This window comes from Paramisgurnus dabryanus, chromosome 4 (assembly GCF_030506205.2).
Source record: "Paramisgurnus dabryanus chromosome 4, PD_genome_1.1, whole genome shotgun sequence".
Classification (NCBI taxonomy): domain Eukaryota; kingdom Metazoa; phylum Chordata; class Actinopteri; order Cypriniformes; family Cobitidae; genus Paramisgurnus; species Paramisgurnus dabryanus.
In genome coordinates, this window is record NC_133340.1 from 23319274 (window position 1) to 23342633 (window position 23360).

At 37.7% G+C, this 23360-nt stretch overlaps 1 protein-coding gene across 4 annotated transcripts in view; it reads right to left on the reverse strand.

Moving 5' to 3' along the window:
• inpp4b (inositol polyphosphate-4-phosphatase type II B) overlaps positions 1-23360 on the reverse strand; it is a 160791-nt gene continuing 137431 nt past the window's right edge. For 3 of the 4 annotated variants that reach the window (XM_065295210.2, XM_065295212.2, XM_065295213.2), the window contains 6 exons: positions 21308-21434; positions 20380-20520; positions 20143-20240; positions 18089-18201; positions 11162-11316; positions 850-1296 (listed from right to left, as the gene is read on the reverse strand). In XM_065295210.2, coding sequence (XP_065151282.1) covers positions 1119-1296; positions 11162-11316; positions 18089-18201; positions 20143-20240; positions 20380-20520; positions 21308-21434 — 812 coding nt within the window. In that variant the 3' untranslated portion in view covers positions 850-1118. Of the gene's footprint in view, positions 736-849; positions 1297-11161; positions 11317-18088; positions 18202-20142; positions 20241-20379; positions 20521-21307; positions 21435-23360 lie in introns of those variants that run through there. The other variant, XM_065295211.2, reaches the window with a different exon arrangement.

The window sequence follows — 23360 nt, forward strand, 5'->3', positions numbered from 1 at the left end:
TTTAGGAAAGAAAATGTCATTTTATACAAGATGCCAATATATAGAGCACACATTATGTAAACAAAATATACATTACGTGCAAAAAGTGCATGTGTTCAATTTACAACCCCTAAGGCTGTTACAGAAAGTCGTATTCATTACAGAATCCTCCTAATAAACTTAAATGATATACAGTTGTGGCAAAATAAAATACATTTTTTAAATATAAAAAAAAAACACACACAATTGGTTTATGTTCAAACATGTATCGGATGATACAGCAAACAATTACTGAGAGATGCCCAACCATCCACGTCATATAAAAACATTTGACATGTGATATGTAAAAATGTTACATTTCTATACTTACATTTTTTAAATTATGTAAAAATAATGCAATGCACAATAAATGTGAATTTTTTTGCACAAATTTCTCCTTGAAACAGTCCATAAAAGAAACAGTACATACAATGAACGCTTTCATTCCTGGTGATTGGTGTACGAATCTAGACACACAATTAACAGTTTTTCCATATCTTATCCAAGTTTAAATGATCCCAGACTTTTGGATTCCGCTGCATATCTTACATAGCAAATGATCCTGAACCTATCCTGGATACGTTTCACGAATCCACCTTCCCATAAGTCCCTTCTGGTGGCCTGTAGTATTTTGGAAAGGCCATCAGCTGTAGCATGTTGAAAGCATATTTTCTGCACTTTATATTCTTTTGCACATTCTCAATCCGGCAGCCTTCTCTGATAAAGGGAAGATGGAGAAAGAAAGTAATGATGATGATGAAAACACAACTTAAAAACCTACGCGTTACTATGCGAAGCATGAGGAAACTTTCGATTCTAACCAATAAAACAACACGTGATTTATCGAAACATAATAGGAAAAGATAAGACGGTGAATTCGTAGTATGTCAAAAACAAATACTCCATTTCTTTCCCATATGAACTAAGCATTGATTTTGGCTTTGGTTTAATGGAAAGAGTCACCCATATCGCATTGCATACGATAAGGTTTAAGCTCAAAAAGAAACAGACGGACAAACAAAGATTGCACTGGTGGGAGTGAACACTTTCGAGTGAATTAAGAAAGTTAGACAGAGCTCAGGCGTGACAGAATCAGCAGTTTATTGGTATTTAGCAAGCAAAAAAACAAGGCTTAAAATGAGCCAGACCACCAGCAGGTGGGAGCTGACCAGCAGAAGAGCGATCGGATAGAAGTGTCGAGACGCCGGCTTGTTAATAGCAATGGAGCCTGTCTCAGGGTCGTCCCATTGGGCCACATCTCCCTGGGCCAACCGACCGCTGACCCAGAGTCCGAGAGAAAAAAGCACACACAAACAACAAGAAGTTAGTATATAGGTCAGATATATAAGCAAAAGACAGGGTTATTAAAGTAGGTTAACCGGTAATGATCTCACGAGCACACACAAACACGTTTAACAAGAATACTGACGGTGTGTGAATGTGCAAAGAATGAATGGAAAGACTAGGAGGAAATAATAATATAATTATGTGGATTAAATTTTATGTATGTATATGTATGTAAATTCAAAATTATATAAAATATTATATATATATAGCCCTGGGCATAGATTAATCTAGATTAATCTCATACAAAATAAAAGAATTTTTGGCATGTGTGTAATTCATTTAAGAAACATTTACATGTGTATATTTATTTATATTTTTATATATTCTATATTATATATAAATAAAAAACAATATACACTGTAAAAAATACTTTGCTGCCTTAAAAATTTTTGTTGAATCAACTCAGATTTACAAGTCATTTCAACTTGCTATTATTTATCTTGACTAGAGATGAGTTGTTATAACTACAGGTGAGTTGTTATAACTTAAAAAATTAAGTTGACTTTTCTTAAGTTGTGACAACTCATCGTTGTTGACAAGACTTGTAAATCTGAGTTGATTTAACAAAAATTTTTAAGGCAGCAAAGTATTTTTTACAGTGTATAAATAAAACATTTCTTAAATGTATATATATATATATGTATGTGTGTTTGATTAAATATATATAATATAAATATAATTCTGTAAGTTTAAATTTTTAAGAAAGCCAAAGAGGTTGATGTCATTCTCGGGTTGATCAGTGTTTTTGGTGCATTAGTTCCCACATCTGTTATTGGTAAGTAAATGTGTAAATTAATAACAGATGCGGAAACTTACGCACCAACATCACTGATCAACATGACAAAGATTCAGAGGCATAAAAAGTTATTTATGGCAACAGTAGTCAGAGACGCTGTATATCACACGCCTACAGTGGCGTTGTTTTTCTAAGGCGATGTTTTTTGAAAAGAGGGTGTTTGTTATTGTAGTACAACGGTGAGTACATCATCTTCTTTTCATAACGCTACTGTCAGCGAAGAGAGTCGTAAAAACGAACGTGTACAATTGAGCAAACGTCATGCAGGTTGACACGAATCCAAATTTAGCATTATACGCATCAGATTAAAAGTTTCTGCTTTGCTTTTAAACACGACCGAACCGGTTCAGCTATGCAAAATCAAAGACTGGCATCAGCAAGCCTTTCTACAAAAATAACAAACTCAAATGAGATTAGTTTATATTGTCATGCCAATCGGAGCGAATGTTACAATACATAACGTTTGCATGACTTTATAAGAAAATAAACCTTAAAATCTTCTTCAGTAAAATATCTGGCCTTTATGTTTTAAACAAAAGCATTGTTGTGTTTTGAAGCCAGTTTGTTCACATACAGCAGTTTTGTTTGGTCAGTCATAAATAAAAGTGTTTATATAAAGTAGGTCAAGGATCAGATGTAATTATTTTGTTTTTATTTAAAAAATGAGGTGTACGGTCCAGAAAAGCTGGGTTGTTTTTCAACACATTAACCTAGAAAATGTTCATACTTGTATGAAATCTGATCACTGACCTACATTTTTAAATGCAGTGAAAGATATTGGTAGGAAAGTTGAGCTGTTGAAAAATGAATGTGGGCGGGTTTATAACCCACTTCTCTCTCTCTTTCTTCAGTTCAATATACTACTGTGTTTATTTACACTGTAGTAAATAACTACTACCATCAACTGGAAAATACTACACTTATTACATTATAGCTGAATAAAGCGAAAACATAATGAGTTTTTAAGTGTCATTCATTCGTTAGGCCTCATTCTTTCCAATAGCATAGCTGACTCAATTCTTAGATAGGATGTGTTTATTTTGTACACATCTGTGTGCATTAAGCTTTTAACACATTACGTGTCATTTTGTCTTGATTTTGGGTTAAAATATAAAACAAGTTGTGTTAAAAGCAACACAAAATGTGTTGTTTCAATAATAACACAGAGATGGGTGGATTCTGGGACAACGCATTTAAAAAAAAGCTACCCTATTGAAGTCACAACTTAATATAAAATAGTATAATAATGTAAAAATATACATTATTATAGTTGTGTGTTTTTTTTTTTTTTTTGGGGGGGGGGGTTGAGCTACCTCCCTCAAATTCGTTTTTGCATGGTGGGATGTCTAGTTGGTAATCGTTTAAGGGGACATATCATAAAAATCTGACTTTTTCCATGTTTAAGTGCTATAATTGGGTCCCCAGTGCTTCTATCAACCTAGAAAATGTGTAAAAGATCCACTCAGTAACTTAGTTTTGGAAAAACATTCTCTGCTAGCACGTGAAAAAATAACTAATTGAAATCTGGCTCCCCTTGTGATGTCATAAGGGGATAATACCACCTCTATTCTGCATTATCCAACCACAGCACTGCCATTTAGTGCAAAGATCATCTCATTTGCATTTTAAAGGACACACCCATAAACGGCACATTTTTGCTCACACCTACCAAGTGGTAATTTTAACATGATATAATAAATTATCTATATGGTTTTTGGAGCTGAAACTTCACACATGCACTCCGGAGACACCAAAGACGATCCATGTCGCACGTTCCACTGTTCGATTACACTTGGTTACGACAAGCATGTAGACTGTACGATGATGACTTTGATGGCTGTGTCACACGTTACGCGTCACCAGCATGCGGTGATCATGCTGAATTTCTGACACTGTCGGAAAACTATCGTAGGCTATCTTTGGACGCAACCTCACCCAATAAACCAATAATCATTCTTTGATTAAATACCTAGTGCTTGTTTGTATGTTGCACACTTTGTGTAAACACTCCCTACCTCGGTTCCTCTTTTATCTAGCTTTCCTTGCCAATGTTTTACCTTGACCCAAATCCTAAACCTCACATGTGCGAGACTGTAGAAGATGTGTTCATCATTAATGATTTATTGTTTCCACTCTTGACCCACCTGCAAATAATCTGATTTCTTTTTTTTATACTTGACCTCCTCGACCCACAGAACTGCAATCTTATTAGTCTTTCTATAGCTGCTTTAAATCAATACTGTGTGTTAAGTGGAAATTACAATACAAAAGATTTTTGCAAAAACAGACTGTTATTTCCCTTTCACAGAGTGGGTTGATCACAAAAAAATGCCAAATAAAATAAATAAATGCCTTTTTTTGTGAAAGCAGACACGTCCTGCAATTGATTCTGTTCTCCCAACCCTGGCATAACATTTCGGAAATGGGTCCTGTGTAAACAAAAGGCAGGACAATGCCATAACTAAAGCAGAGATCAGGGAGCTCTTCAGTATCTGCACTGAAACTGATATCGGTCGCCAGCTGGAACAGAGCGCTGCGCTAGTTTATAATCAGGAAAAAGAGCACGAGTGCCGTTTCACGAGAGAAAAATGGTGTTTATCTCTCGTGATCTCAGATACTGGTGTTTTTGAAGGGATAGTTCACCCAAAAATGAAAACTCTAGCCCTTTTCACACAGACATTACAGAAAATACACAGAAAATGCACCTAGGATTTGTCCGGGAGCGTTAGATTTTTGTTTCATTCACACTGTCAATGTGTAGTCTTATAGTTACGAGCTCTCTGATCTCTGCTTCAGTCCAGTTTGCATGTAAATCCCTCGTTTTAAAAAGCTGAACCAAATCTATTATTGCGATGACACTCACTATGACACGCCCATTATGGCATTGTTTCTGGGTGTTGTTCACACCAGTGGCGAAGCTACGGGTGGGCCTGGCCGGGCCTGGGCCCGCCCACTTTGAGTTGTGGCCAATCAGAAGGCCATTTTCCAGACAAATGTGTAAATAATTTAACAAAAATAAATACTAGTACTACGAATATACGTCTTATCACACTATAATTTCATATATGTAATACAATTTTAAATGTAATTAAAATATAAAATTTAAGTGCAAGTTTGCATGTTCAGTCAGTTTCGCAGTTTTCTTTTACCCTATAGGTGCACACGCTTGTCAACATGAAACGTTGAATATGATTCGTCAGTCATTGTTAGTTCCGCCTACGCGCGATTGAACTGAATTTGAAAACAGCAAGTCGCAAATCATCAAGTTTAACAACCTTTCCACGATGACATCTGCTTATGCCTGTTTACTTTTGGAGCCATGGGCGTAAACACTCCCAATTTATGTACATTCTATGCTTTGCCCACCCTGTTTTATAAAGGCCCACCCACTTGAACATTTCTGGCTTCGCCACTGGTTCACACTAAGGGCTTTCCCGGTATCTTACTAGGTCCTCTTTCCGGGAGCGATCCCAAAAGATTTACAAGACGTGTTTGCGTTCACACAGACGCTTGTCTGCCAATTTTACGGGTATTTTCTGGGACCAAAGTGCTGTATGCAGGGGCGGAGCCGCAATCGGGAGAGTCAAGACTTTTCCCAGTGGGCCGGTAGCGTTCTGAGGCCGCGACAGCCTGTAGGCCTTTGATGTAAAAAGCCGCCGAATGCTTGTTTCTTGCAGCACGTATATGTGGTCGGATCCGTCAAGCGGATAATCTACCGTCAAGCGGATCAAATCGGCAGATTTGCAAAGATTTATTTATCTCAACATATATTATAAATAAAAATTAGCAGTGTAACTTTGCAGTATACCACATTATATATTTCCTACTATGTGATTTCCATATTATAGACAATAGTATTTAATGGCAATAAACGTCTCATATGTCAATAAATATCCTCACAACATTATTATTTCTTAAAACTTTGACAAAGGAACTGTATTCTTTATTCAAAGATGCAAACATTATTCCACATATGATTTGAATATTAAACAAGAGTATTTATATAACGGCAATGAACGTCTTATATGGCAATAAATATCCACATATAACTCAACATAACAGCAATAGTTTCACGTGCGCGTGCGAAAGTTTCACAAGAGCATGCAATAGTTTCACGTAAGCATGCGGTAGTTTCACGTGCGCACGCAAAACTGAACTTTATTTAATTTTTGCTCCATGTCCCCTTAGGGGCTCTGTACCACCGGCCCTCCGTGGTCAGAAAAAATAATACTAAGGTCTCGTATTTATGGTAAAACTAGGGTAATACAAATCGAAATCAATCTGCCAAAAAAACACATTTTCATCATAATAATAAAATCGTGGCTAATTTTCATGGATAGTTTCACGTGCGCTCGCGAAAGTTTCATGTGAGCACGTGAATCTAAACTTTAAAAAAAAAATCTGCACATGAAGGTTTCGCGTGTTGATCACATTTTTTTTCTCCAATGTCACCTTAGGGGCTCGGTACGGTGGTCTACGAAATTTCCCGGTAGATTTTTTTGGTCCCACTCTGCCCCTTGCTGTGTGAACGAGGTTTCTGTTATCATTTACTCACCCTTATGTTGTTACAAACCTGTATACATTTCGTTGTTCTGATGAACACAAAGCAAGATATTTTGAGAAATGTTTGTAACAAAACCATTTATGGACCCCATTCACTTCCATAGTAGGAGAAAAGAATACTATGGAAGTCAATTGGGTCCACGAACGGTTTGCTAACAAACATTTCTCAAAATATCTTGCTTTGTGTTCATCAGAACAAAGAAATCTATGTGGGTTTGTAACAACATGAGGGTGAGTAAATGATAACAGAATTTTCATTTTTTGGTGAACTATCCCTTTAAGGCATCTGTACAGGATGTGTGTGACAGATTTTCCATAATGTGTGTAAAATAAATGCTTTCGTGGACAGAGTTGTTCTGGAGTGTAATGGGATGCCATCAGTTGAGGTCGTTTATAATCCTGGAACTCATCATATTAAAAACAGCCCAATAATAAAAAGCCAACAGAGAATACCCTGAACAACATCCTACACTCCTGGCTCGGTTTCACCAAAGCATTCTCACCTCCATGTTTGGAGTGTCTGATCTTCATCTACTCCAAAAACAACGATTGGCTCTGTTGAAATCAGAAGCCATCTGGCATCACTTGAGATGATTTACAGCCTGACTACAGTAACAACCACTGGTCAGTGCAACAACAAACTTATCAATGCCGGGGAAAGAGGACACATACTGTACTGCTATTCAAATAATGGAGTGCGGCTTTATTGTGATGCTAAGCTAAACATGAAATAGTATGCATAGTATAGTATAATAATATAGTATAGAGCATGCATACTACATAACACACAGCATATTATTAATCGTTTTATTAATCGCACTTCACTATTTTTATTTCTGTTGAATGAACAAAAAAATCATAGATGTTAGCTTTACTAAACGTGCCGCAGTGATTTATGGGATTTTCTTCTTTGCCAAAAAAGACATCAGCAGGCTGCAGCAGTGGCGAGGCCAGAAATTGTAGACTGAGTGAAACTCTGTGAAATCGGGTGGACCTCAATGCCTGATTTTAAATGACATAATGTCCCAATACAGTGGTGAAACAGATTACATTATGTTTGTTTTTGAAATCATGGATCGACTAAAAATGGACATAAGGGACATAAAATAAGAACAAATCAAAAAAATTATAAGCATGTGGAAATAGAAATGAACAAATCTTTTTAAAGCTACAGAAGTGATTTTTCTTTTTTGTCTTCGTTGTTTAATTAACATGAGAACACAAACATAAGCAGATTTCTCGAGTGTACACTTTAAGACCAGATCCCACAAATCTTATTTCTTTCAAAACTGTTTACATTTACTTTTACCTGATTGTTTTTATGAGAATACTTGCCATAACTGTGGTACTTTGAGATTATTTTGGGTTTCAAGCACAGAGATCCTGTGGTTGCGCGGTTTTGAAAAGCGCGTCATTGTTCTCATTTGAGTATGTGTGTGCATCTGTGTGAGGGCTGGAGTGGGAATATTATGATAGCCTAAATTATATATTTTTTTGCCCTACCATAAAGTATTTTTAAAATATTATTTAATTAAATTTATTAAAAAATGACTGGAAGGGAACACACAAGCAAGATTTAATACAAAGACAAATACAAATCCCTATCTTATTTTATAGTAGCCTACTTTGATCATGTATATTGCCAAATAACGTAATGTTGGCATAATTTGTGTCAAAAAAAAAAAAAAATGAAGAGTTTGGTTCCAAAACGCGATAAACTGCATTTTTTTATTAGTTAACGACAACAGCAGTATTGTATTCAGGTCAGTATTGAAAAGTAAATTCTTAATTTTATGCAAAATCCAATATCAGCCGTTTTATTCTATATTGTTTTCCCCAAATTGCGATAAACGTCAGTCCTCCTTTTCTGCAGAATGCAATAAATCCGCTTAACCTATCACAGCGCACCATTCCATGCATTGTAAAACATAATGGCGGCGCTTTGAATACACACAGAATCCTAGTTTTCTTCATCTACTTTGTACTTCGTGATCAACAAACGAACAAAAAAAAAATACTTTTGATGACTTTGATAAACCTGTGGTGGTTTTCTGTGGCGGGGAAGAAACATAAGCCATCAAAATGTAATGATTTACGCAAGAGGCACTCGAGTGACGGAAAAATGCCGGCTGTTGCTTGTTTTCCCGATAGCTTCAAGCTTCTGTCATGCTAACACATTGACCCCAGAGGATCTTATGACAAACTTTCCATTATTTTACTCCAAGTCAACGAAAATCAAGCAGCACCAAAACATTTTACAGTTGATCGCTGTCAAAAAAGTTGAGCGACGACGTCCCAAGGATGACAGCAGCAATGACAATGTTCATAATATGAAAAAGTATTTTGATTAATGCCATTTTGTTTATTTTTTTAATCTGTGTTTACCACTAGTCAACTAAATGAATATAACATGGCAAAGATGAATGCACATTTATATATTGATTCAATAGATTTATAGCATTTTGAAAAAAAACCTTGTAATGGATTTATTGCATTTTGCAGAAAAAATAATCAGTTTTTTAATAAATCTTTGAAAATCAAATTATAGATTGAATTTTTTATGTTTTTATAACGTAAAGATGCTATGTGTGAAAGTTTGTAACAGAAAATAGTGGTTTTCATCTTGTCACTTTCTTGGTATAGATGGTTTCAGTAGTAACAACAGAAACAAGTGATCGTGGTCCGCACGTAACTTCCGGTAAACTCTGAATAAATAAGAATAAATAACAACAAAGTAATTTAAACGTAGTTTATTTGTATAACAAGCAAAAAAAAAAAAAAAACGGAAACCAAAACATTTGTTATTTTCGACGAGGCATTTGTTCAAGAGATCAGTTTAGTAAATAGTCAGACCATTAAAAAAAACCGAAATCCAGACGTATATCGCTTCAGCACACGTGCGTCCGATGAAACCGTCTATAGAAAAAACGGTTTTACCGAAATTACTCAAAATGGAATTATTGCATTGTGGAACCAAACTCTTCAAATATTTAATGGATTTTCAAAATGTATTTTTACTCAAGTAAACATCATATTCATATGAAACTTACTTTTTCATTCAGTATGTGCATGAGTCCAAAAGTTCTAGCACTAGATTATCTGCGTAAGCATGTGTGCATATATTTACACACATAGTTGGTCAATTCCACACTTTGCGTAAAAAACATCTGTTCGTAAGCACGGTTGATAAATTATGTCACTGGAGTCTAATAAAACGGCACAGAATGAGTTCAAAATCCTGGAACTCATCATATTAAATTTCACCAATAATTGTAAAAAAAACTAATAAATAATCCGAGCCAGTGGTGTGGGCTGTTCAAAACATCCTCGGCTCCATGATTCCAGTGTTTATTTTAACTAAACGTGGCACATTGCATTATGTAAATTTCCTTCTTAACAAAGACACATGGGCTGAAAACTCAGACAGAATTTTGGCAGGGTGCCTTAACCATGCCTGCCAACTTTAAAAACACTCTTCAACAACTGATGTTTTATTGTGTGTTTCTATAGCCAAAATAATAATAAGATAGAAACTAAATAATGAAGGCAACAGCATCCCACAAGTCTGGTGGGAGTTTAAAAATGTGCAGCTGCCACTAAAGGCTTGCAGCTGTTTAACACCGATCAAAGCCGTTTAAGATTAAAACAAAATCACCAGATCTGTAATAAACAGATGAACATCATATTGCACTTGATTCTCTGCACTTGTGTTTTTTTTACTCATGAACAGGAAACAATGTCACATATTTAGCTTCTGTAAGATGTTATCTTCAGCCATCATCTATGACTGGACTTCTGCCAGACTGCGTGCATACTTGAGATGTAGAAACCTTTACAAAATCTAGCGAGCTGCATTGTTACGCAATACTGTTGCGCATCAAACATTAACGCCTGTAGCTTTTTAAATGCATTTAAGAATGCATTGCAGTGAGTTCAGTATAAAAAATGTATTGGGGGTGTATGGCATGAGAAATTCTGAATAATTTTAATAAAGAAATGTCATTTAAAATAGACTGTTATATAATTTTTGTGGGTGTGATATGTGTGCTCAAGTGAGTAGACAGGGATCAAAACAAACAGGATGGAAATGTAAGTCAAAACAGGGAGGGATGGTGAAAGGATTCAGTGACCACATTTGTAAATTTTTCATGTATATTTGTAAAATGATAGAAAAGCTGTTAAGGTTTGACTATAATGGGTTTAATGTTGAAATATGTGACCCTGTCTGGAAAATTCAGGCTAAATAGGAATAATAATGAGAGCATCAAAGTTTTGATGGCCTAACTCAGCCAATATTAAAGATTTTTGTAGGATGGTTTTATGCAGAAAACAGTGAATCACTAAAAATGAGTGTAGCTGGGTTTTTACAGACTTGGTGACAAATAAACTTGTTTTGAAGAGAAGGTGGATTGTGCAGATGTGGAAAATCTGTCTCACCTCCGCATGCAGTCCAGAGCTCGCACAAAGTAGTCTTTATTGAGTTGGTGCTCGTCCCTCAGTATTGAACACTGCTCCAGCGTTACTGACATTGACGTCCTATCTTTGGCACTTTTACAGCTGGTGAAGCGGATCCCATTTAACCGGCGACAGATCTGAGGAAACAGATGAACAGACGGGGTTTGCAATAGCGATTCTTTGCTAGGAAACCCTCCATACACAAACTGACAACTGGGAACAGAAACAGGTCATTGTTTCCCCAGCGCTGGCTTCTTTACATTGGCTGCCCGTACTTGATTTTAGAGCCTTGCATGATCTGAATTTCAGACATAATCTGGTTTTAATCCATGACATGACCATGAGGTCATCTCAATTTCTAAATCAAGCTTCAAGTCCAAAGAAGAATGTGATCTTTCAATTGCATCACCTCGCCTATGTAATGACCTGCCAACTGGAAGTTAGATTTTGTACATCACCAGGACATTTTAAGACACTTTTTAATTTGATGTGTAGTGAACAGCATACAAAAAGCATTTCAGACCCCTCCCACCCGCTACATTTGGACTGAATTTTGGTGGGTTAACATACAAGTGTCCAGTTCAAACAGATAAGGCTGTATCTTTTATCGCCGACCTCCGTGTCAAAGCTGAAAGAAAGAGGACGTTTTGATTGCATTTCTCCTTATCATTTAATAAAACCAACCCCCATCAACCTCATCTGGAACCAGGATGACTTTAAATTCTTAAAGGAACAGCATGGCTTTGCACAAGTATTGGCTAAACCAAAGGACAAATCTTTACGTCCTTCCACCAAACAAAATGGACTTAAAACCATCACCAATCGACTTCATACTTGTTTAGAGGCAATAACATTCTAGATTATATCTTTATGTTATGAAACTGTTTAATTAATCACAGTTATTAACATATGAATGAATGAATGCATGTTTGATATGGTAACATTTTGATGTCATGTTTATACTTTTTACACTCAGGAACAGTGTTGGGGGTAACGCATTACAAGTAACGTGCATTACGTAATAAAAATACTTTTCTGAAGTAACGAGTAAAGTAACGCATTACTTTTTAAATGTAAACATTAATATTTGAGTTACTTTTTAAAAAAAGTAATGCAAGTTACTTTTTTAGTTTAATTAATTTGATAAAAAATTATGTACAGAATTAAACTAAATGTAGTCACATTATGCACTCTATATGTACGGCTCTCCTGATTTTGCCAAGTGGTTGATGTCCTCAGGGTAAGATTATGTTGACCCTGGAACATCATTTCAATCAACCAATCAGATTTCAGAAAAAAGTTTACAGTTTGTTTTAAGTTAGCTGTTTCTAGACCATTGTTTTTCATTTATCATGTCTCTCTGATTTTAGGGTTTGGTTATGGTTGGGGTGGGTTTAGGTTTTATTTAGAAAAATGTTGTCCTTGGGTCAACACAATACGTTGCCCTGAGGACATCAACCACTTGGCAAAATCAGTTCGAGCCTATGGGCCCTATTTTAACGATCTGAAACGCAAGTGCGAAGCGCAACGCGCAAGTGAGTTTGTGGGCGGATCTTGGGCGCTGTTGCTATTTTCCCGGCGTGAGAAATAACTCTTGCGCCGGGCGCAAATCAATAAGGGGTTGGTCTGAAGTAGGTTCATTATTCATAGGTGTGGTTTGGGCGTAACGTCAAATAAACCAATCAGAACGCTATCCAACATTCCCTTTAAACGCAAGGGTGCAAGTTCCATGGCGGGTTGCTATTATTATGACGGATTTACCAGGCGCACGCCAGGAGCGGTTCACAGCCGAGGAGACCGACGTTCTTGTACGGGGGAATCCCAAGCTTGCCAGTATAAATCGGGCACGCCGTGTAACGGGAGGTGGATCTGCCTCTACACAGCACCTGACGCCAGCAGAGGACATCGCTGCGTCCACCCTCACCGCTGAAAGGGTTTGGGGGCTTTGAAATCGGACCCAAGAAACGCAAGCAAGGTCCAACCCCAAAGTACTCTTACAAATCAAGTTCATATACATGAAGGTTTCTTATGAAAACATTTTAATTATTATTTACATAAAATAAATGTAATACAGCCACACAACAAACTTATGAAAATATTTTAATCGTTATTTGCATGAGAATTTTTTAACTTAGCCACACAATAAATAAAAACTATCACCACAATGCTCACCACTATGATTCCCTTTATCTCGTGTATTAATATTTTTAAGTGTAACTATTTATGATTTGCAAAAATAACTGTTGCATCTGTGTAGATTAGATGCAAAGTGCATGCGCGTTGTGCATGCTATACATTATGGTCAAGCATGCGCCCTTAAAATAGCATAATGAACAACGCGCAACGCGCCACTGACTTTAAACTTTTTTTTCTGGTCAGTGGCGCAATTGTTTTTTGAAACTGCAAAATAGCATCAGGGATAGTTTGCGCCGGAACACACCTCCTTTTTTTGCGCTGAACCGCCCAGGGAGCGCAAGTTCATTACCTAGTTTGCCGACGTGCGTCTGTGGAGGGAAAAACCAGCTGTGCGCCGGTGCAAAATACGAATCATACATGCGTCACTGACAAAGTCAATTGCACTGGGTGCAAGATAGGGCCCTATGTGTACACGCCTATGTGGGAACAGTTTGAGTCAAAAACTCAGATGGCAGGCCAGAGCTCGACATTTTTGCGATGAAATATGCAATTACTGAATGCAGAACTTTTCAATTATAAAAAATACCTGCAAGGCCTGAAAGAGATCAAGCCTCAGGCAAGAAAAAGTAACGCAAAAGTAACTAAAAAGTAACGTAAGCATTACTTTCCATGAAAAGTAACTAAGTAACTTTTTTTGGAAGTAACTTAATATTGTAATGCAGGTAACTTTCCCCAACACTGCTCAGGACAATGTCAATGGTATTTTGGAAATGGTTTGGTGGGTGGAAAATGCATAAATGAAATTCTAAAGACAAAAGTTAAACTCTGTACTTTATGCTATGCAAATGAGTTCTCATCCACATTCCTCTGACATCCACAGCCAATCATGGTTCTGCATCAGAAAAGCGGCAAAAAGCATACTCCTCCTTATCTAAAATGTTATAAAAGTTTATTTTTTCCTCGGTCTGAGTCCTCCTGAAAAGAGAGACATTAGCAGAGTACACCTAAGTTCTGATTCTCCCGCCTGCGTGTAAGAGATTGCAACAGGGCAAACCCCATCAAGTCTTTGGCCATTTGCCAAGAGACTGAAACAGATGACCCAACTTCTGAGTCTCCCACTGAGAGAGACAATAACAGATCGTCAGAAAACCAACAAAGTTTCTGAATCTCTCTTTGAGATTTTAAAGCTCCTCGTTTTGAGTTTAATAACAGACACTGAACCAGATCGACCACAAGTTCTGAGTTTCCGTGCGTCCAGAGACTAATCGGATCACAGCACGTTCCAAGCTTCTTGCCAGAAAGACAATCACAGATGTCTGCAACAAGACGTCTCAACCTTCACTTCAAGGGACCTTCAACTGCGCATTCCAGATTTGTTAAGGACCTTCTGCACCGACTATGAGGACCGGAGATCAGCATTTTCACAGCACTTTGTGTTGAAGGCTGTTGAAATGAACCTGACTCTTTCCCCATTGCAGCACGGAAAAGCCTAACACGTGGCCGACATAAATCAATTGTATTACTTTCTGAAACCCCTGTGGTACAACAGTACACATCATGTTGCAGTAAATGTTCATTAGGGTTAAAATATAATTTTGTATCGCTCTTTAGATCTAACAACTTCTTTGTATCTAGGAGAAAATCTTGGAGTGCTTGATCTCTGTTTAAGAGTCCCAGAAGGTGCTCTTTGTTTGGGTTTGAACTTGTATCTAAAAAGTATGATTAAAGGCACTTCTTCCGGTTCTAAAATATAAAAAGCCTTTATTTAAACATTAAAAAACGTAATGCATACTTTCGTCCATCTGGGCCTCAAAAATCAGTTTTCCCTTAGAACAAGATAAAAATATTTTAGACTAATACTAGAAACAGACTTTAAGGGAATTGTTTAGCCAAATATGACAATTCTATTCCATGACTCACCCTTGTGCCATCCCAGATATATTTGACTTCCTTTCTTAAGATAACCCACACAATTATTTGATATTTATACCATAACATACCATTATGTGATATTTATATTATGTGGATAAACATGGCAAAGGTCTATAAACCACATTCATCCATCATTAAATTTAAATGAGTTGGTGTGGTAATAAATCACTTTTGAGACAAAACGTTTAGCAACGTTTTTGAAGCTTATTCGGCAAACAATATGTCGCATATCCATGGAAGCGTATGGATCAGTGCGTAATATGGCATAATGACAGTAACGTCAAATGTCTCAACACTAGCACCATCTCCGAAATCGCATACTGTGTGTGACAGTATATACTGAATTAACTGGTAAAACTGGTAAGTAGTAGTCTGAGCTGAGGATGGGCAGCGCTCCGACATGTGGTGCTTTTGCACTTTGGCGACCAGAGTTCGATTCCCGGATGGTGGTCATTTGCCGAATCTATACCCCTCTCTCCTCCCTGTACTTTCCTTTCCTCTCCTCACTTACTTTTAAATAAAGTAAAAAATAGACAAAACATATAACTTAAGAAAAAAAAACAGTATGTGGTAGTATGGGTACTGTGTGAATGGAAATTTGAGGTATAACATACCTACACCATGTTGATACATCGCATGGCATACATCGTTATAACAAGTGAGCCGTTAGCTGAATGATTTTAAACAAGCTTAATTTAACCACTATTTTTTCTTTATGTTCTCTTTCTGACATTTAGAATGTAAAATTAATATGATTAGTAAAATGAGTTTCTGTTACTGTTTTAAAGATCAGATGGGAGGCCCCATACATAGATTCGCCCTGGTCCCACAAATTTGCTAAATCCTCAACTATGGGTAATATACTTATGCTGCAATAGTTAGCCTGTCTGGAACCGAGCTGACTTAAACCACATCACTATGTGACACTTGCATTACATGTGAACAGCCCCTACGCTAATAGGATTTTGTTTCTCTCTCCCTGTCTCGTCCTCGATCCCGAGGACAATGAGACAAACAGACCCAGTTCCGGTAAATGTGAAGGTCGGAACATCCCTGATTTACTAGCTGTCCTTCAACGTGATGCCCAGCTGATGCCTGACCAACGACCACCGGCAGAACCCGTTTAACCTACTTACTCGTTAACATATATATATCCCAAGGGTTTTTTCCTCCTAGGACTTTTTTCTCCTGGCTTAAAAAGTCTGGGGTTTTTTTTCCTAGGGGGTTTTTCAACCTGGGGAGTCAGCCTTCACTGGCTTAATTTAGCACCCTTTTCTATACGTTACATTAGTAATACGCTCGCTTATAATTTTGATTCATAGCCGCAGCAAATTCTGCTGCTTATGCTATCTGTATTATGATTTTTGTGTGTTTTTCCCTGCTTCTATTAATGTAAAACTGCTTTGAAACAATTACCAATTGTGAAAAGCGCTATATAAATAAAATTGAATTGAATTTTTTTTATTGAATTAATTGGGTGATTTTTCTCCCAGGGATTCACTGGAAAGTAATGCTAGACATGTTCTAGACAACTCGGAAGTTGGATATTACCGACCTCAAACCCAAAAGTAAACATCTGGAACGATAAACGAAGTCAGGTATCCAACCTCTCAACTCGGGGCAGATGGATCAACCTCGACCTCAGTGAGACACGTCTTTTGACTTGGGTGCGGATGGCTGCTAGCCCTTCACAGCCTTACGTGAACCGCAAACAAACTTTAATAATAATGAACATCACTATTAATATATACAATAACTGTAAAATACTAAAAAGTGTGCCTATTTCATTGCTAAAAATCAATTATAATTAACAAGTACATGCTAATCTGTATGTTGCCTGAATACCTCTGAAGTCAGACGGAAATGTGACGCTCCTTACCATGTTTGAAAGATTTGGTCACAATGCAAACAGGAGTTAACTTACAGGCTGTGAGTCAAAGTGGGAGGAATTATGATAATGTCGATCTTGTCTACATCACCAATCCCAGGAAGTAAACTGTTGCCTACAACCCGTGTGTTTGTTGTAGTCCAAGAAAAGAGATTTACGTTGTAGACGATAACTCATGTCATTGTTTACTTTGGGATTTGTACCTTTTGCATATCGTTAACATGAACTAATAATACACACTTACTGTGGGTTCACACCAGAAGCGAGTTCAACTATTTACGCGAGTAGATTACATACAAAGTCAATGCAAAGACGCGATCAGACGCGTCCTCGCATTGGGGCGATGTGAAAGACGCAATATGGGCGGCGCGTTTGCCGCGTCTTCGCCCAAGTTGAAAATATTAAACTCCGCCAGAAATCTAGAGCGAGTAACGCGATGCCCCGCATTTGGTGTGTACGTAGCATTTCACACTAAAGAAATTGTATGTAATGAAAATTCGGTTACACGTTATTTTGATAGTCCACTTTGCAACTACATGTCAACTAACTTCCAATAATTTGCAACTATACGTCAACTAACTGTCATTAGTGTATTAGTAGACTGTGAGGGATGGGGTTAGGGAAGAGGTTTGGGTTAGTGGAATAAGTTAACATGCACCTGCAAACATACTTGTAGTCAGTTGAATGTCTGTTGAGATATCATCACAATAAAGTGTAAGTAGATATTAAGCAGACAGTCTACTAATACTTGATATGTAGTTGCAAAGTTACTTATAATTAGTAAAATGTCTAAAGTGGACTATCGAAATAAAGTGTTACCGAAAAGTCATATTTGGGTGAACCATTTTTTTGTTTCAGTGTGCGTAACAAACAGCTTCGTTGTTTTTTTTTTTACAAATTGAGGTTACAAAACAAATTCCGTGACAGATTCCATAGCCTCAGAGCAAACCTACCATTCCCGCAAGCCACAGAATCTCCACATTCTTCCTCTTCTTAGTTACGACATTCTGGCCAAGGCTGTCGAGAAGTTCCTTAATGTCGGTCTGTGTTTGAAAACAGGGCAGGCCTTTAGAAAAGAGAAGAGATCAGGACAAAAAGAAAGAGAAGATTAAAGACATCACTCATGATTAAAGATTAAAGATGGCCTGTATCTCTCTGTATCGACAGGCATGGAGATGAAATGGAAAAGTCTACAGCCGTGAAGTTGTTTTTGAGATAAGGAGATAAATAGGACAAGAAGTGACATGCTATGATGCATCTTGGCATCCATCCGTCATGTGAAGCCGTCACGCTTCGTAGGGAAGACTGACGTATCACAGAACAGAAAATTACTGTGTGTACTTGCCAATATAAGCTTTAAACCTGACAGATGAACTATTAGGTTTTGAGCAGACAGGTTTGAGTTCTGAGGAAGAGAATCTGTGAGATCTTGTGAACAGAGAAGCCAAATTAATTTCAATGTAAATTAATGGTCCTGACATCTGGATTATAGCTTTCTTCTTTTTAAAGCAATGAAAGAAAAAGACAGAAATATGAAATATTCCTTATTTAATCAGCTTAATTAATAAAAAAGTTTTTAACTGTTTATTGACCTTTAAGTAAAGTCTGTTTTTATGTGTATGCGAATGTACGCGTGCAGCCGAAATGCACAGCCTTGCCAAGTACAGTCTTTACAGGTCACCTTAGATCCATAAACCGAGCGGATTCGGGTCTAAAAGTTTCACGTTTGCCTCAGACATAATATAAGTGGGCTCAGGTAATTTAAAATGAATGTGTTTTTGCCATTCGGACCCGAGAAGACCCAAACTATTTCATGTTTGTGCTTTGAGTCCTTTTCCAACCCCTTATCTGTTTGCCAAGAGCGCTTGTGACATCATGTGGCTGGTAGTAGGTTTATTTTCTTTGAGTTGGTTATCTTGGTGTCATCATCAGACAACAAATGAAAATAAATGGAGCACAGGGCCACATTGGTTGCACGGCCACTATGGTTTCCTTTTTGTCTGACTGGTGCATGTGGGGCTGCAGACTGCACACATGCCGGTGCCGTTTACATTCAAGTAAAAATAATTGCCAGCTGGGTCGGGTCGGACTCGGGTCTAATTTTTTCAGGTTCGTCTTGTGTTGGGTCTTTCTTAAATTTTTTTTTACATTTATGCACGTCGGGTAAAAAGTGTTTCTTGTCATTTTGGGTCAGGTACATTTCTTTGGACCCGAGAAGACATTGCAACAAAATGCAGCGCATCTTCTGGGACATAATAAATTCACCTGTACGCACATACGCAACCTACGCGCACAATGTAGGTTTCAAAACCTTTCAAAAAATCTGGCAGTGCGCTTACCATCACATATATGTAAAATATGAAGCATACTTTGACTTTTATAGATTCTATAAACTTAAAAGGATTCAATCTCAGTCTCACCCTGCCGAAAAAAACACTAAAATTAGCCTAGGTTAGCCTGGTTTTAGCTGGTCTCCCAGCCTGGTTTTGTCTTGTTTAATTGATGTAGCAATCAGGATTTAGTGGAGTTTTGGCCACTTAAGCCACCAGCTAAAACCAGCTGACCCACAAGCTTAACCAGGTTGAACTCCTAGCCAACTTGGTTTCTTTAACCAAGGTTTCTTTAAGTTAACTTGTCAATTAAGAGAAAACGATTCCATGCCTATGACGTTTTAAAGGAATCCATATATTACCACTATTATCCACTAGGTGGCACTCTTACCCAACTTATAAAACACTGAAACATCCACTGATCCAAAAACAGTAAAAACTGATCCCAAAACAGTGTATGTTTTTTTTTTTGAAGCAGAGGGTTTCTTTCATTTGATATATTGTATGTTTATATATTTAAAGAAGAACATTTGCTGAAAGGCATTAAACTTTTGGGAAAATCATAAAAAATGCTGGGGCTGGCTGACAACTTAAAAAAAATACAGGCGGTGAAAGAGTTAACTGAATCTGCTAACAGTATTTCAGCTTTCATCAGATTAGATTTGTGTTGAACTTACATTCTGACGGCACTGTGTTGGTTAAGGATTTATAATATCCTTCAAGGATCTCAAAGTTCTTCTGGTTTATTCTCTCCTGTAAAGATATGTCACCGAATCTGTAGGGGAGACAGAGAGACTCGGGTCAGACACATTATCACCAAATTCATTCCGATTCACTCAACATTTGATTCGCAGGCTTGTAACTCAATAGGCGTGTAAGGATAGTGTTTCATTCTTATCAGTGAGATCTTGTACCTCTCGGCGATGGTCTGCTGTTCGTTTATGCCCACGTTGAACAGCACAGGAAGTACACGCAGCGGCTTGCCCTCTCGCAGTTCATCGGGTAACGCTTGGAAGGCATCATGTGGGAGTGGCACCTCAACAGTGTATCGGTCTCTAAAATAAAAACGATCACATTTCAGAAACCTACGAAAACCTGCATGCAGATGCTTCACTTACAGGGTTCCCACACATTACAAACATTATCAACTACTCTTGTTTTTGGATTAAATAATCGACACATGTACAGCTCTTAAACATTTCAAGTATTCACAACGTATAGTCAGTATTTTCCTAATGACTAAAATTGCACTTCATGTTTTTTTAAATATATTTTAAAGATATATAGGCTAAACCGCCTTTCAATTGTACAATACATCTAGACACGACTGTTGGAGTTCGCCCCCTAGTGGCAGTCGTAATAAAATGTAAGTTTAATATATTTAAATGTATTAATTTACTTATAAGTAATCATTCGTTTTTAAAAGATTCAAGTGTTACTGATAAAGTTTAACAATTGACAACAATTGTCAACTTGCACACAGTGTTTTGACTGGAACACACTGAAATGCATCACTTTCGGTCAGCGTGTCATGCGGTTTAGTCACACAAGTTTATTTTTTTATGCATCTAAAGCTCAAATTGGATCTGATAGTTACACACCTGCAGATGGTTGGTATCATTGACATATTGTTGACATCCCACGCAGCCCATTTCTGAAACTCTTTCTGGTTTTTCGGACATCATTTGTCATGTTCGGTGGAAAGGTAAAAGTAACCGTGCTGATTTTAAAACAGTCAAAAATAACCGGCGGGCCAAATTAAGATGAGCGACGGGGCCGCATTTGGCCCGCGGGCAGCCAGTTGACCAGCCCTGACTTAGACGGTGAAATGATCTCTCTTACCGTCTACCGCTGACGGTTGGCTGCAGGCTGGCCGCTTCTTCAGATGCTGCTTCTGTGATCTTGAACGTCACTTTGTGCAGGTCAGATATTCCCACCTCCATGTCCTCCAGCATTCCTATTTCTTCACCTGCGTGATAAAAGTCACCATAAAAATGAAACTTACAGTGTCTGAAAACTAGTATGCTTAGGTGCTTCATTACAAACATTATGGAAAACTTGTTAATTCCAATTATTAATTTCTGGCCCGGTCTGTGAAATCCAGGCTGAAGTCTCAGTTCGGGAGCAACAAAGTTTGGATTTAAACTTTGACATGACCTTACTCGGTCAATATTCTTTCTTTCTTTCTTTATTCTTCACGCCATTCCAGCATCTTTGGGTATATTCATGGCGAGAACCGGTTAACCCATACACAAGTTTATCCAAACAAGTTAATCCATAGACAGGTTAGGGGAGGGGCAATTTGGCATCTCCAATTCACCTAACTTGCATGTTTGTGGCATATGGGAGGAAACCGGAGTACCTGGAGTAAAAGCATGCTGACACAGGGAGCCGGGGCTCGAACCTGGGACCTTCTTGCTGTAACAAGCACTATGGCTCTATAAACATACAGTAATTTGACACTTTAATTCCTTTGATAAATTGACTTCCTCAAGCGAAATGGCAAGATCTTAGTGACTGACTGCTTTCAGTACCTCAAATAAAACTATAAACTACAGCCTCAAGGTTTCAATTCTAAATAACTTTAACACCCCTAAAATACAAAAGATGTTAATTTGTACTGAACAGTGTTCGGTTTGCATGTCCAAGCAGATGATTGTGATCTATGCCGCATTGAGTACAGTACAGCGTGTGCTTGTGTAAACGTGTTTGTGTCAAAGTTTGGTTGCCATGGGAAACAGCGTCAGCACAACACGGCATGTTTCAAATGTCATGGTAGATTAATTGTATTGTATTGTATGTGAAAGTTATGCATAGATAAACAAACCAAAAAAAATGCGAACGTGTGCCTAAATAAACCACAGCATCACAGTGACTAACACATATTAGGTGTGTTTGTAATTGCATTTAAACGGCTATCGTAAAAGACATCTGAATGTTTGATTTCCTTTATGATAACGTACCATGCTTCTTTTATAGTTCACGGGTTTGCATTACAATGTAATCAGATACGATAATAAATCATATCTGGGTGCTGTCCGAGGACCCACACTGTCAGAAAAAAGGTTTAAAGCTGTATCTTTTCTGTAACATCTAACTGATACAAAATTGGTTACACAGATACACAATACATCCATAGGTTATAATATTGTACCCTAAAGGGTACAACATTTCAATATATAAAGGTACAAAAATGTATCTTTGAGGGTAACACCCCAGTGCCAGAAAAGGTACAGTTTTAAACCTGTGTTTCTGGCTGTGCAGAGTACTCCGCCCTCCTTTAATGGCATGGGTACCAATTGAGAGTGAGGCGATGGTTGTGAAGGAGGGATGCTGCGAAATTTGTCATGGGACAGAGGTGAGGGACGGCTATATATGGGTTAAATAAACTTATTTTAAAAACAAAAAAATCACTAGTTAAACCTTGGTTACTACAAAATAACCATGGTTTCCCTACTGAAAAGACATGCCTGGTTGGCTGGTTTTAGCTGGTCTCCCAGGGTGGTTTTAGCTGGGTAAATTGGTGTAGCAAGTTGGTTTTAGGGGGGATTTGGACACCTTTTAGCTGGTCTTAGCTGGTTTAAAATGGATGTAGCTGGATTAAGCTAATCCTTCCAGCCTGGCAAAGATGGTTAAGCGGGTCAAGCTGCTGAGTCGGATGGTTTTAGCTGGTATGTCAGCTTGTCTCCTAGCCTGACCAACTGAGACCAGCTAAAAAAAGCCAAAACCCCTCTAAAACCAGCCTGCTACACAAGCTTGACCATCTAAAACCAGGCTGGGAGACCAGCTTAAACCACACTCTAAAATGGCTGGGTTATTTTTGACCCATAATGGGTAAATATTGGACAGAACACATGCTGGGTTAAAAATTATCCAATGCTGGGTCAAAAATGAC